The sequence below is a fragment of the Perognathus longimembris genome, chromosome 2 (assembly GCF_023159225.1).
Source record: "Perognathus longimembris pacificus isolate PPM17 chromosome 2, ASM2315922v1, whole genome shotgun sequence".
NCBI classification, from domain to species: domain Eukaryota; kingdom Metazoa; phylum Chordata; class Mammalia; order Rodentia; family Heteromyidae; genus Perognathus; species Perognathus longimembris.
In genome coordinates, this window is record NC_063162.1 from 23284613 (window position 1) to 23300392 (window position 15780).

At 46.4% G+C, this 15780-nt stretch overlaps 1 protein-coding gene across 4 annotated transcripts in view; it reads left to right on the plus strand.

The window, feature by feature from the left end:
• LOC125346171 (dynamin binding protein) overlaps window positions 1-15780 on the plus strand; it is an 83028-nt gene that overhangs the window by 62244 nt on the left and 5004 nt on the right. For all 4 annotated transcript variants that reach the window (XM_048338488.1, XM_048338487.1, XM_048338489.1 and 1 more), the window contains 11 exons: window positions 2161-2354; window positions 2908-3007; window positions 4797-4944; window positions 5506-5523; window positions 6169-6368; window positions 7822-7952; window positions 8798-8902; window positions 10896-11024; window positions 12528-12860; window positions 13169-13348; window positions 14942-15140. In XM_048338488.1, coding sequence (XP_048194445.1) covers window positions 2161-2354; window positions 2908-3007; window positions 4797-4944; window positions 5506-5523; window positions 6169-6368; window positions 7822-7952; window positions 8798-8902; window positions 10896-11024; window positions 12528-12860; window positions 13169-13348; window positions 14942-15140 — 1737 coding nt within the window. The remainder of the gene's footprint in view (window positions 1-2160; window positions 2355-2907; window positions 3008-4796; window positions 4945-5505; window positions 5524-6168; window positions 6369-7821; window positions 7953-8797; window positions 8903-10895; window positions 11025-12527; window positions 12861-13168; window positions 13349-14941; window positions 15141-15780) is intronic.

Below are 15780 nucleotides of genomic sequence, written 5' to 3' on the forward strand. Positions count from 1 at the left end.
ACATTTTTAAAAGTTTTAGAGTATTAAATGAGTTTGGATATAGTTTGTAAATGATGTCACGTGTGTTAATAACCCAATAAGTGTACTTTTCAAGAGCTTTCTAGTCTTGTATTTAAAACAAATTTCCTTTTCCAAGTTGCCACTAATGGTAATGTGTTTGGGACTGAGAGTTTACTGACTGGAAACAAAAAGAAAATTTGAAACAAGTCCATTAAAAATAAATTTTACAGGGCCAGAAGTATAGAGGTAGAGCAATTACCTTGCCAAGCCATGGGTTCATTCTCCTGCATAGTAAATTCTATGAATGTTAAATTCATCATTTAGTTCTGTGATGAACTGAGATTGATGCTTGAAGTTTCATCATTCATTCTACCAAAAAGGAAAGATCAAGGAAGGATATTTTTCAGTAGATCCTTTGTTGTTGTTTTGCCAGTCCTAGGGCTTGGACTCAGGGGACTCAGGATCTGGGTGCTTTACCTGAGCTTTTGTGCTCAAGTGCTTAGGCACTTTGAGCCACAGCTCCACTTCTGGCTCTGTGTGTGTGTGTGTGTGTGTGTGTGTGTGTGGTTAATTGGAGATTAGAGTCTCATAGACTTGTTTGAACCTCCATCTCCAGATCTCATCCTCCTGAGTAGCTAGGTGTGAGCCAGCTCCAATGTCTTTTTAAATTTTGTTTTGAATAATTTCAAATTTATAGGAAATTTCAGTATTACAGAGAACCTCCTGTATGCCTTTTATTTTTGTTTACCAGTATGTAACATTTCTATTATTTCCTTTCTTTCCCCAGTCTCTTTCTTCAGTCTTTCTCTCCCTAGTTTTCTCAGTTATCTGAGAGGACTTGCTCAAGGCCATGCCTCTTGGGGGGCTTCAGCATGCACTTTTTGGTGCGGGGGGAATCAAATCCAGGGCCTTGTTCACACATGCCAGGCAAATGCTTTGCTAGCCATTCTGTGTGCACTATGTGTGAACTTGGATATTCTTTCACACGTCCACAGTAGATTTGCCAGCTCAGAACACTTAGCTGATTTAACCATTTACCCAAACTACAGTGTAGTTCCAGATTTGCCACTTGTTTTTGTAGTGTCCTTTATAGCAGTGTTTTCTCCAATACATATAATTGTCATTGTTTTATTTATGTCTGAGAGCGTTGTTTAAGGGCTTTATGTTGTTTTGTCTTTCAACATTCACATTTTGAAGAATACAAATCCTCAGTTTGTCTTTGGTGCTCCTTCAAGATTCATTTCAAATTATACTTTCAAATTACATACCATGGGTGGGTAACTGAAGATATATGCATTGTTTCTAGACATAATATTTGGATATGTGTATTCTCCTAGTTAGTGATATTAATGTGATTACTGAGTCATGATATTATCCATTCCTCCACTACCTTGTCACTTTTTTTTCTTTTCCATATTCGGAATTAATAAAAAAAAATTCATGGGGCCTGGGAATATGGCCTAGTAGTAGAGTGCTTGCCTCACATACATGAAGCCCTGGGTTTGATTCCCCAGCACCACATATAGAGAAAAAGCCAGAAGTGGCGCTGTGGCTCAAGAGGTAGAGTGCTAGCCTTGAGCAAAAAGAAGCCAGGGACAGTGCTCAGGCCCTGAAGCCACACCCCAGGACTGGCAACAAAAACAAAACAAAACAAAAAAAAGAAAACGAAAAAGCCAGAAGTGGTGCTGTGGCTCTAATGGTAGAGTGCTAGCCTTGAGCAAAAAGAAGCTAGGGACAGTGCTCAGGCCCTGAGTTCAAGTCCCAGGACTGGTAAAAAAAAAATAGTGGCTCAAGCCTGGTAATCCTAGCTACTCAAGATATGAGAATCACAGTTTAAAGCCAGCCCAAACAGACAAATCTGAGGGACTCCTAGCTCAAAGTAATCAGCAAAAAGCCAGACACGGAGAGGTATGGCTCAAGTGGTAGAGTCAGCCTCAAAGGAAAAAAGCTAAGAGAGCATGAAGTCCTAGTTTAAGCCTCAACACTGGCACAGATAAACAAAACTGTAATTCATAAATAATTCAAAACTGTTCACATAACCTGATTAGCGTCCCCACCCTTAGTGAGACTGTCCTCCATGAGCGCTTTCTTTCAGCTCCAAGGTTGAGGAATTCGGCTGTCATACCCACAACTGCTGACCTTCCTCCTTTTTCCTTCTAGAAATGACACTTCTCTCATCCCAGTCTTCATCCCTGGCGGCCCCTTCTGGCTCTGTGTCCACTGAAACACCAGAGCAGAGGATGCTGGAGAAGAGGGCCAAGGTGGTGGAGGAACTTCTGCAGACGGAACGGGACTACATTCGGGATCTGGAGATGTGTGTTGAGCGGATCATGGTGCCTCTACAGCAGGCACAGGTGGGAAGCACAGGACACAGCCATGCCTTAATGTGGCCCTCGAAGCCTGCAGCACTAGGATACGAGCGCCTGTATCCTGAGATGTATGGAGGCAGAAGAGATTTATTGAGGTGGTCCACTCCTTTTGGCTCTGTGGTGAAGCAGCGCATCCTGGTGGGAAGAGGGTAGTGTAACAGCTGCTCACTTCACAGTAGGCAGGAAGTAAAGAGGGCAAAGGAGAGGCTAGGGTCCCAATGGCCCCTTCCAGGGGAGGTCCCCAGTGACCTCACTTCCTCTAAGTAGACCCCGCCTCCTGTAGGTTTCATCAGCTCCTAACCAGGCCTTAAAGCTACCAGGCCTTTAACATGTGCCCTTAGGGGAACACCCTAGACCCAAACCTGGTTGGGTCAAGGACACAGGGTGATGTTGAAGACTATATTCTGGAAACATGAAAGTAAGTGAAGAAAATGACCAGGGACAGTTTTTGAACAGTCCTCGGGCAGATATTCCTAATAGGAGTGATAGGCCATTAATCTCATCTCTATGTATCTTTGTTTTTGTTTCCCTTTCGCAGATACCAAACATTGACTTTGAGGGACTTTTTGGAAACATGCAGATGGTAATTAAAGTCTCTAAGCAGTTATTGGAGGCCCTGGAAATCAGCGATGCTGTAGGTATGAGCTCCTAAATTCTTGCTGTTGTTTCAGTAATGGGGGTTGGAGGGCAGGGCCTTTCTCCTGATCATTGGCTAGTTTACCCGTGATGCAGAAGCCCTCCCCATCTCCTCCTATTTTGAGTTAAGGAAGTATGCTAGCAATAGAAGATAGTATAGATGTCATAGAGTATGATGCTTCTCAGCTTAGTAGTGGATCATGGAACTGATGTTATTCCCATTCCATATATCTAGGTCATAATTTTTGTTGTTGTTGTTGATTATGGGGCTTGAACTCTGGGCCTGGGTGCTGTCCCTGAACTCTTCAGCTCAAGGCTAGCACTCTACCACTTGAGCCACAGTACCACTTCCAGTTCTCTGGTGGTTAATTGAAGATAAGACTCTCATGGACTTTGCTGTCTGGGCTGACTTTGAACTGTGATCTGCAAATCTTGGCCTCCTGAGTAGATAGGATAACAGGCATGCGCTACCCATGCCTGGCGAGGTCACAATTTAAATTGTATTAATATGGGTTGTTGTCAAAGATGTTGAGAGAATAATCCCAGCTACCTGAGAGGCAGGTATAGGAAAATTGAGAACCAGGGCCAGCCCAGGCCCAAAAGAAAAAGTTAGCTAACCTCTATCTCAAAGAACAAATAGGCCACCATGATTCATGTTTATAATCCCAAATATGTAGGAGGCAGAGGTAGGAGGATCAGAGTTCAAGGCTGGGCCCTGGGGAAAAGTGAAACCCTACCTGAAAAGTAAACTATATCTGAAATAGTAAGAGAAATGGCAGCCTGGGAACCTTACTGTCAGTCTCAATAGACTAGAGTAGGTGATTTGAGCAAAGAGTTGAGTCATGGGACCTAGCCTTAATATAATGGTAAGCTTAAAGCTTTTATTAGGTATTTAAAATAAGTACCTGCAGGTCATTTGAATTATAAAAGAAACCAAGAGCAATTTAGTTGAGGTCTAAAAGGCATTACTAATCGGCAGTTACCCATTTTTCTTCTGAGTTGTCCTATTGCCTGTAGCTGTATTCAGGGGTATTGGGTGGCCCTAGCTATCAAGTTCCCCAGAGCCACTTTCTTCTTTGGTAGCATTCACATCAAAGATGTGACTCAGGTACCAGCTGATGCTCGAGCACTTTCTTCCGGAGAGAGAGAGCTGGTGGTAGCGGGGGCCGCACATAGTCCGGGGCCAGACTGCCTGAGCCAGAGGGCTGCAGTCCAGATGCCATGTCGCTGTGGGAGAGTCCTTTCTGATGCCAGTGAGCAGGTGCTGGTTTTATGGAGGGCGTTTAAGCTATTTCCGCACGACGAATTTGGTCTTAAGGATTTGTTTAGTAACACTTTGCTTAGGGACCAATGATCAGGAGTCTGTATATAGAGTTCATGGGGTCTATAAACTAGAATAGGAATTAAAAAGCCAAAGATTAGGGCTGGGAATGGGGCCTAGTGGCAGAGTGCTTGCCTAGCATGTATGAAGCCCTGGGTTCAATTCCTCAGCACCTTGTATATAGAAAAGGCTGGAAGTGGCGGTGTGGCTCAAGTGGTAGAGTTGCTAGTCTTGAGCAAAAAACAGAAACCAGGGACAGTGTTCAGGCCCTGAGTTCAAGCCCCAGGACTGGCAAAAAAAAATAAAAAATCCAGAGATTACAGCCAGGTATAGTGGTGCATGCTCATGTAATCCCAGCTGTTTGGGCAGGGGGTGTTGAGGGAAAAGGATCACAAGTTCTAGGCCAGTGTGTGCTGCAGAGCGAGACCCTGTTACTGAACACTGAGGATGTTGCCAATGTTTACACAAAGGACCTGTGTTTCTCGATCACCGAGATGAACTTGAAGGAGCATACAGGGTTTATTGCCAGAATCACGATGAGGCCATTTCACTGCTGGAAATCTATGAGAAGGATGAGAAAATCCAGAAGCATCTTCAGGACTCCTTGGCTGATCTTAAGTAAGTTCTGAGTGCTTCCATCATCTCTCCTCAGTCCTGCTGTCTAGAAACCACCCTGTGTCTATGTCTGCGCTTCTCATGACTTCTACCTGTTGATCTTATTTTAAACTGGAATGATTTATTATTCTATGTCTTAATGTGTATTTTATATATCATAGAAATTATATATCATGGAAGTTCTCTACAGCTTCCTGTTTGTGCTGTTGTCTGCTAAAACCACTTGTATCTATACAGAGTATTAAGTTAGCATTTTAAGAAGCAGCCAGGAAAATATTTTAGTCCAAATATACAAGAACATAGATGAGAGCCAGTGTAATCATTCCTAATCATCAGTGAGATTCTCCTGTCTTAGAGAGACAGGTTACAAAGATACGGCTTGTGAATAAGTTGATCAGAGTGAAGTTTGGGCTTGCTGAGTTCTAGTAGACTAGATAGGCTGCCATAGACAGCCACAGTTTTCTCTTACCCCATATGATATTTTGTTGCGAAGAATGTGAAAATCAACATCCTGTCTCTAATAAGTTGTCTCTTTTTTTTTCTCTCTTGCTCCCTGCCTTGTAGGAGCCTATACAATGAATGGTAAGTCCCCTGACTGCTTGCTGTGTAAGCTCCCTTAGTCAGAGAATTTCTCCTCATCCTTAAAAGGCTGATTTTCCTACTCGACTTACCTTATGTATTTTTATACCACTATGGCCAAATGATACTTCATATATATAGTTTGCTTGTTGTTTGTTTGTTGCTTGTCTTTTCTCACCAATGCAAGGACTGTTAGGGTCACTGTTAAATTCCCAGCACCTAGTACAGTATCTATTATTTACTTGGTAAGTACACTGCATAACAACTTTTGGGTCAGCAGTGAGTGAGGAACTTTTTTTTTCTGCCAAGGGCCACTTTGATATTTATAACATTATCATGCATCATACAAAATTGTCAATACAGGCAGCCAACAAGAGACACATGTCTGTCTTGTCATGTACCAAATGACTTGTGGGCCTTATGTGACCTGTAGGCCAAATGTCTGGATAAATCGGTGTTGTGCATTCTGGTATTGGCACAGCAAAATCAGCCGGTAGCATGCTGCAGAACTGGCTGCAATACATGCATATGTTTGATAAATGAATGGGAGCGAAAAGAACTGAGTTCTATTTATGAATAGCACACAGTGTCCAGTAACACTTTGTTAATGGCAGTTGATAGGAACCTGTTTTTTGCCTGCTTTTACAGGGGATGTACCAATTACATTAACCTGGGCTCCTTCCTCATCAAGCCAGTGCAGAGAGTCATGCGCTACCCACTGTTGCTAATGGAGCTGTTGAACTCCACCCCAGACTCCCACCCAGACAAGGTGCCTTTAACCAGCGCTGTCCTTGCTGTGAAGGAAATCAACGTGAACATCAATGAATATAAACGTCGAAAGGATCTGGGTGAGAACAGCATACTAGCTGAAGAGGAGGCTGCCCTCCAAGCGTTACCTATGAGAGTTGAACAAAGCAGGTTGTAAGTGGAATAGGCTCTGATAAAGAGACGGGAGTAGAATTTGGGGAAAGTGGTCAGGAGAAGAAAGGCAGCAATAATGATGACAGCACCACTACTGTGGCGGCTGTGGTGGATAAAGGCATTGGGCCATGAGTGAGTGAATCTCCCAGGAGGTGGAGGACAGCCTGTGGGGACAGTCAGAGATCTTCATGCTCAGGCTGTTCCCTCTCTGTTCCTTTAAGGTAGTCTTTTTCACTATGCTTTAGATTTGTTTTCTCTATATGGCCAGTTGTCTTCTCCAAGGTTAGGACTCTATCTTCTTGCCGATAATCTGCTCACCTTTCAGGGACCCCTGGGACCTGCCCTCTGCTTTGAGTCCCTCCTTTCCTTTCCCAGTATCACAGTCAGTTGACCAGACCGCCCTCTTCCTAGATGACAGAACCAGCCGGACCATGTTTCCCTTTCATCAGTTTCTTCCTGAGACCCTCCTCTGCTCACCCAGTGCAGCACAGGGATGGCTAAGTCAAGGGAATCTCTTCATCTCTTCACCCTGGGTGATGCGCTTCTCCCTCCACCGTGCTCCTCTGGTTTCCCCTACTTTAGCCACCTCGCCCATGCTCCTATGTGACAGTGCTTGTAGCTTTTGTGCTCTGTGCCATTGAGTCCCCTCTTGCTTTTGGCCCATGTTCTGATGCAGTGTCTTCATCTTCTACAGCTGCCGTCCTGCTTTCCCAGACTGTGCCTGACGTGTGACCCAGTGTTTAGTCAAATAAGTACTATCTAGCATCTTACCATGTGAGATTATTATACATAAATGCCCCGTTTATACATGAGATTATCATGTGCAGTCTTTGAGAGATCAAAAGTCTTACTTTCTATATTTTATCCAAGTGGAAAATGAGTCTCAGAGAAGTACCTCGCCCAGGTACTTGACTCAGGCCTCCCTGACTCTCCAGTCTTCTGTTCTGTCCCCCTCATCTCTAAGCCTACTCCAAGCTCCTGCTGTTCTTTAGCTATTATGTCTGTTCCTGAGTGATCCTTTGTGTTGTTATTTTTTCTGTTGAGTTATAAGTTTATGAGACAAGCACAATGCCAGTTTGGGTTGTTAATTTCTTTTCTTTTTTTTTTTTTTTTTGGCCAGTCCTGGGGCTTGGACTCAGGGCCTGAGCACTGTCCCTGGCTTCTTCTTGCTCAAGGCTAGCACTCTGCCACTTGAGCCACAGCGCCGCTTCTGGCCATTTTCTGTATATGTGGTGCTGGGGAATCGAACCTAGAGCCTCATGTATACCAAGCAAGCACTCTTGCCACTAGGCCATATCCCCAGCCCCTGGGTTGTTAATTTCAAGTCTGGCTTTGCAAAAACATCTGTTCTTTTGACGACCCCTGGCCTTGCTCCCCTAGTGCTCAAGTATCGCAAGGGCGATGAAGACAGCCTTATGGAGAAGATTTCCAAACTGAATATCCACTCCATCATCAAGAAGTCCAACCGGGTCAGCAGTCACCTGAAGCACCTCACCGGGTTTGCGCCTCAGGTGAGGGCCCTGCATGTGAAAATGTTTTCGGGGCTCCATGGGGTGGTTGCTGGTGCCAATTGTGGCGGGGTGCCTGCCTGGTTTTGCTGAGTGGTGGAAACAGGACCTGCAGCTCCTGGTTATGTGGATCCACCCACCCAGCCCTCCATCGTTACCAGTGAGTTGCTTATAATAAACGCAGAGGCAAATTAGGAGGCCGGACAAATCCACAGTAAGATGGCTTTTTTACTATGGCTTTTCCATGTCTATAAGGAGCTGATCATCTACTTGGGGAGGCAGATCGAAAATGGTAGACAGATTAAGCTAGAGGGGATTCGGGAGCTCACCTACTTGGATATTTTATGTTACAAATAAGGAAGCATGCGCAGGAGACTGAATAACATGGAGAGCAGCCAGGAAGTCTCCAGGCTTCATCTGTGTATTATGGATACATGGTCAACAGCAAGCGGAAAATTCAAGGCAGGTGATACTCAGTTGCCAGGTTCTGTCCTTTGTCCCCTGAGTACCGAAGTACAGAGGGGAGAATCGGGGCTTTGAGGAGAGTTGTGCTTCTGTTGTCCTGAGAGTTCGGCTGAGCCTTCAGGGGAGGCCAGGGTTGGTGGGCTGAGAGTGGGAGGGAGCAGGCGCTGGAGCCCGGGGGCACAGGGGAGGGCAGTCTGGAGATGGTCCACACGTTGCAGAGACCTTCCAGAACTACTGAGTAGTGTCCAGGTTAACCCAGTGTGATGCAGAAAAATACCAGCAGTTTCCGTGTTGATGCAATGATTCTAAGAAGCATGATTGTATCTGTGAGATCGATTGGGGAGCATCCACATATGCTAACAGCACTTGCTTATTTTGAACAGATAAAGGATGAAGTGTTTGAGGAAACCGAAAAGAACTTCCGAATGCAAGAGAGATTAATTAAATCATTTATCCGAGACCTGTCCCTCTACCTGCAGCATATCCGAGTGAGTGTGTTGACATTGTCCTGTCCACTTTCCTGTCACCTGGCAAGTATGCTAGGTGGAACTTAATGATTGGAACTCAAATGGTCATTTTCCATGGTGGCCGTTTAGTGGAGTTCTAGATGGGTTAATTTTTTTATTTTTTTTTTTCCAGTCCCGGGGCTTGAGCTCAGGGCCTGGGCTCTGTCCCTGAGCTTCTTTTGCTCAAGTGGTTAATTACCGTTTTATTGAATGTCAAGCTACACAGTAATTGATGGACTAAATGTTTATACATTTATATGTATTAAAGCACTCTACCTCTTGAGCCACAGTGCCACTTCTGGCTTTTTCTATTTATGTGTTACTGAGGACTTGAACTCAGTGCTTGCATGCTAGGCAAGCACTCTACCACTAAGCCACATTTCCAGACAAGCTTTTTAATTTTTTTTTTTTTTGCCAGTCCTGGGCCTTGGACTCAGGGCCTGAGCACCTTCCCTGGCTTCTTCCCGCTCAAGACTAGCACTCTGCCACTTGAGCCACAGCGCCACTTCTGGCCGTTTTCCATATATGTGGTGCTGGGGAATCGAACCAAGAGCTTCATGTGTAGGAGGCAAGCACTCTTGCCACTAGGCAATATTCCCAGCCCCGCTTTTTAAATTTTTAAAAAACATTTTTTATTAACATTAATTTTTTGGTACCAGCCCTGAGGCTTGAACTCAGAGCCTGGGCACTGTCCTTGACCTTTTATGTTCAAAACTAGTGCTCTACCATTTGAGTCACAGCTCTCCACTTCTGGCTTTTTGGTGGTTAGGTAGAGATGAGTCTCATAGACTTTTTTGCCTAGGATGGCTTTGAACCTGGATCCTCAGATCTCAGCCTCCTGAGAAGCTGGTGGCATGAGCTTCCAGTATTCGGCTATTGTGTTAATTTTTATTGTTTTTTTTTTTTTTTTTTTTTTTTTTTTTTGCCAGTACTGGGCCTTGGACTCAGGGCCTGAGCACTGTCCCTGGCTTCCTTTTGCTCAAGGCTAGCACTCTGCCACTTGAGCCACAGCGCCACTTCTGGCCGTTTTCTGAATATGTAGTGCTGGGAAATCAAACCCAAGGCCTCATGTATACGAGGCAAGCTCTCTTGCCACTAGGCCATATCCCCTGCCCCATGTGTTAATTTTTAAAGTGACCTCCTTCCTCTTTCAGAGGGAACCCTTCCCTACTTCATCCATACATCTTTTTTTTTTCCTGTCTTTTATACCTAGTTGTATAAGAAGCACCTTTTATAATTCATTTTATTAATATCATTTTGACGATCACATATTTGATGTTAAGATGATGAAGCTGGAGATCAGGAAGATAGACGAGGGAGAGAACAGCCAGAAGAGATAGGGACAGTTTGTATGGAGGTGTCCTGAGCGTTCAAACTTGCAATTTAGGAAGCTGCTATATGTCTAGCCTGCAAAGTTATCAGAACCCTAAGTAGCCTTGAGAAACTAGCTGGAGAAAGTAGCTGGAGAAACTGAGGTGGGTGGGGGAGGGGGATGAGATGTGGCTCAGTTGGTAGAGCACTAGCCAGTGAGCAAAAGCATCAGGTACCGAGTTCAAGTCCCAGTCTTGGACCAAAAAAAATAAGAAGCTGAAAGGGATCAGGTGGGCCTGGCTCTTCCCCTGTTCTGCCCGGCAGAGGAGCAGAACAAGAGGCCTTCCAGATGGGAAGCCATTGGTGTACCGATGTGTGTAGCCCCAGCTCCTCACATGTGAAACCCTGCTCTTAGAAAACAGAGCTTTCTTTGCTTTTTTCTTGTCTTTTTAAAATAACAACAACAAAAAAAACCTAAAGAAGATGGTACAAAAATGTGAAGGCCCCGAAGGTGAGTGGAAAGTGTCTCGTGGGCCTGGGTGAGCAGTGCCATGGGCGTCTTTCCCCTTGGGAGCAGGCTGGCTGTGGTGGGGGGAGGGGCAGGGGCGGGAGGACGGTGGGCGGTCCACGGTGTTCTTACTGCCTCTGTGGCTCCGGGCTGCAGGAGTCAGCTTGTGTGAAGGTGGTGGCCGCGGCTAGCATGTGGGACCTGTGCGTGGAGCGAGGACAGCGGGACCTGGAGCAGTTTGAGAAGGTGCATCGCTACATCAGCGACCAGCTCTTCACCAGCTTTGTGAGTGGCTCTGTGCTTCGTAGCTCACACCTGTCCCCCGGTCGGTGCAACTCAGGTTCCACAGAGACCCGAAGCCCACGGGCCCGAGTGTTCATGTCAGGCAGGGGTCAGGTCTGCAGAACGTGACTTCCGGTTAGGAGAGGGACAAGCAGATCTGTGATGGAGTCAGTGGGCTTTCTGTATAGCTTGTGATCCACTTAGCTTCAGAGAACGTAGAGGAAGAGAAAACTATGATGAAGAATTTCTCCAAGCCAGGTGCTGGTACCTCACTCCTGTAATCCTAGCTACTCAGGAGGCTGAGATCTGACGACCCCAGTTCTAAGTCAGCCTAGGCAGGGAAGTCCATGAGACTCTTATCTCCAACTAACCACCAGAAAACTGAAAGTGGAGCTGTGGCTCAAGTGGTAGAGCACTAGCCTTTAGCAAAAAGAAAGCTGAGCAAACCCTGAGCAAAAAAAAAGGTTACTCCAAAACATTCTGTTTCACCAGCCCTCCTTGGTTCCAGTTGCTGACACCTGTAACCCTAGCTACTCAGGAGACAAACTACTTTATAAATAAAGTACTAAAGGCCTAATTGCTTGGGAGATTCTATAGATAGATAGATAGATGATAGCTTAATCATCCATAGAATTGGGTGCTGTTGGACAGTTCGTTCTCTGTGTGGCTAAGGCAGGCATGCATACTTGCGAGTATTCTTGTAGTAAATTGGTGTGTGTGCACATGCACGTACCAGTGTTGGGGCTTGAACTCTCAGGGCGTCACACTCTTGCTTGGTTTTTTTACTCAGGGCTGCCACTCCACCATTTGATCCACACTTCAGCTTCTGGCTTTTGCTAAATTGGAGATAAGAATCTCATGGACTTTTCTGCCCAAGCTGGCTTTGAACCATGATCATTACATCTCCCTATCCTGAGTAGCTAGGGTTACAGGCATGAGCCACAGACGCCTGGCAGCAAATTAGTTTTAGTAAGATGCTGCTCAGTACCTATTTGTGTTTTTATGTGTTCAATATACCCTTATCCTCAATGTCTGATCTTCTAGATTGAGTGAATAAATAGTCTGAAAAATAAAAACATATTATCTGTGTTTATGATTAGCAACAGTACTGTCCCTGGGGCAGCTCATGTAGCAGAATGCTTACCTAGAAATGGAATTGGAGAAGTGTGGAAATGACTAACCCAGATTTATGTAAGAAGGAAGTCTGAAGTTAGAATCAGAATCCATAGATAATTGCCCTGAAAGGGGGCTTTCAGGTAGGCCTGCCCACGTGATTTACCATGGGAACCGCTGGCCCTCAGCACGGAGGGAGGGCGAGGAGGTGACGGGCACCTTGGCAGAGGCCTTGGTGAGAGGGCGTGGGATGAGGCAGGCACTGCGGGGCCTGTGGACCTGCAGCAGAACGGGCCGTGTGTGCATGGGCGCCCAGTGCACTCGGACCGTCGGCACGTGGAGGGTTTGGGGCTATGTGGATGCCCGACCTAGCCACTCACCTTCTCCCTGCAGAAGGAGAGGACGGAGCGGCTCGTCATCTCTCCCTTAAACCAGCTACTGAGCATGTTCACCGGGCCGCACAAGCTGGTGCAGAAGCGCTTTGACAAGCTCCTGGATTTCTACAACTGCACCGAGCGGGCCGAGAAGCTAAAGGACAAGAAGACCCTGGAGGAGCTGCAGTCTGCCCGGAACAATTATGAGGCCCTGAACGCGCAGCTGCTGGACGAACTGCCCAAGTTCCAGCAGTATGCCCAGGGGCTCTTCGCCAACTGCATCCACGGCTACGCCGAAGCGCACTGCGACTTCGTGCAGCAGGCGCTGGAGCAGCTGCAGCCGCTGCTTTCCGTGAGTCCTCGCTCCTCTGTGGCGTCCTCTCAGGACGTTGGTGGGAATGCACTGTGGGGTCACCAGCACTTGTTCCTCAAGAAGTCTTGGTCCTTTGATAATGCCATGAAACCTGGGACTTCTTAAATGTCTTTATCCAACCTGAGACGTTTCCAGAAGCGCTGGGAACCTGGCTCTCGGGCAGCGCCGCAGAGGGCGTCCCCCGTGTGGGCCGAGCCACCTGCAGCTGCCCCTTCGCTGACACTCGCGAAGATCTCTCACTTCTGTTCTGTTCTTTCCTCCCTCGCGATGCTTTCCACGGACTCCAGCTACTCAAAGTGACCGGGAGGGAGGGCAACCTGATCGCCATCTTCCACGAGGAGCACAGCAGGGTCCTGCAGCAGCTCCAGCTCTTCACCTTCTTCCCCGAGTCGCTGCCGGCCGCCAAGAGGCCCTTCGACAGGAAGACCACGGAGCGTCAGTCTTCCCGGAAGTCCCTCCTGGGCCTGGTGAGTGGGGACGGAGGAGGGCAGCGGGCTCGGGGGTGGAGGGTGAACTTGGGGCTCACCCCCCCCTGGCTGGGGACCCCAGGACGTAGGTTGCATGTGAGAGGATCACAGTCTGAGGTTAGCTCTAACCAAAAAAGCGTGAGACAGTGAAAAATAACAAAAGCAAAAAGGAGTAGGGGTGTCCTGAGCATAAGGCCCCGAGTTCAAACTCTAGTACCTTCAAAACAATGACAACCAGGGTTATGGGGTCTCTTCCCTCCTGGATGGTGTATTCCTTCAGTGTTCCTGAGCCTCGCTGGTGTCCCGGGGCAGTGTGAGCGCTCACTGTTCACACTTGCCTCTCTCTGGCTGGCTCCTGACCCGAGTCAAGTGTCACCACATAGAAGAGTTCATAAAGGGAACCGATAGAGGCCTCATTTATTTTGTCAGTTCTGTGTATTTCTGATCATGTATTATAAAAGCTAACACAGCCAAGTGATTCATAACTGGCTGCTTTTTCATCTGGAGTTTTTTTTTTTCCTTTTTAATTCAGTACTTTCAGTATTTTTTAAATTAGAGTAGGAGAGTGAGAGAAGGGGTGGCATTGTCCAAAAAGAAATGTGCTCATTAGCTGACTTATGTAACTATAACCCCTTTGCACATCACTTTCTAAAAACAATAAAAAATTAAATTAAAAAAATTAGAGTAAGACACTTCAGATCGTATAGGCTCCTAAGCTAAAGGACTGCTACCGTGCCTTCATTATATTAATGCTTTGAGTAAACTCACAGACGTTACCTTAAAAGGGAAAATTGAATTTATTCCTACCTTTGTTTTTCTTAATTTTATGACCTTTGCTTTATAGATGAGGAAGTCAAAGTAGGGAAATTCTCAATTGTTGAGAGCTGTGAGAAACTTGATACTACTACTTGCTTTTTCTTTTCCAATTAAATTTTTTATTTTACTTTTGTGCTGAAGATTAAACCCAAGGCCTCGTGTATGTGAAATACACAGTTGATCACCATGCTGTACTCCCAGCCCCAATATCTGGATTCTTTACGTAGCATTTTAATCCCGGTGTTGTGACAAAAATGCCTGTTAGGCTTGCTTCTTAGCTATAAAGGCACCAACACGTCAAAGAGGCCATGATTTTAACCTAACCCCCAGTTACAGAAGCGACCAACGGGGCGGGAGGGTGGCTGATGTTTCTGCCTCACCACTGAGGGTTGATGCGTGAGGAGATTAAATGCGGCTGCCAGTGGTGGCCAGGCCGGCCATCTTGCTGATGGTGCCTCTCTTGTTGATGGTGCCTCTCTCGCTGATGCTGTCTCTCTTGCTGATGCTGTCTCTCTTGCTGATGCTGTCTCTCTCGCTGATGCTGTCTCTCTCGCTGATGCTGTCTCTCTCGCTGATGCTGTCTCTCTTGCTGATGCTGTCTCTCGCTGATGCTGTCTCTCTTGCTGATGCTGTCTCTCTTGCTGATGCTGTCTCTCTTGTTGCTGGTGCCTCTCTCGCTGATGCTGTCTCTCTCGCTGATGCTGTCTCTCTCGCTGATGCTGTCTCTCTTGTTGCTGGTGCCTCTCTTGCTGATGCTGCCTCTCCGGCGCCTTCCAGCCGAGGCACATGTTCCAGTCTGAAGAGCTCCGTGCCTCCCTGCTGGCCCGGTACCCCCCAGAGCAACTCTTCCAGGCCGAGCGGAACTTCAATGCCACTCAGGACTTGGATGTGTCCCTTCTGGAAGGTGACCTGGTGGGTGTGATCAAGAAGAAGGACCCCATGGGCAGTCAGAACCGCTGGCTGATCGACAATGGCGGTAAGAATTTACACATTGGTCAATGTGGCTCCAAGGGAGGAAAATTATTTTTTCAGGTCAGAAAAACACAGGAGAGCTTTTGATTACAGGGGAAGATAACTGTCAAAAGTTCTTTCCATTTCTAGAAAGCAACAATGTCCAGGTTATTAAAGTAAAACCTGCATTGGAGGTGTTTTTGTTTTGATAAATTGCAGAGGTGATTTCTTTATGTATCTTGTAAGATCTCGCCATGCTTCTGGCTTATCCTGGCAGTCTTCCTGCCTGGCAGAATCCTGTTTCCTCTTCATCTCTGAGCCACACAGCAAGCTGCCCTCCCTCAGTTTCTATAACTTTTCTCTTGTGTGCAATGCAAAAACCTGTAGGTGTTAGTGTTAGCCAGGTTCTGGTGGCTCACTCCTGTAATCCTATTTAGGAGGCTAAGATCTGTGATCATGGTTCAAAGCCAGCCCTGGCAGGAAAGTCTGTGAGACTCTTATTTCCAATTAACTACCAGAAAACCGGAAGTGGCACTGTGGCTCAAAGTGGTTGAATAAGCTCAGGGACAGTGCCTAGGCCCTAAGTTCAAGCCCTGTGACCAACAATAAACAAAAATACCCTGTAGGTTTTGTTGGCTCCCCCCGCACCCCCGATTTTACCTCAT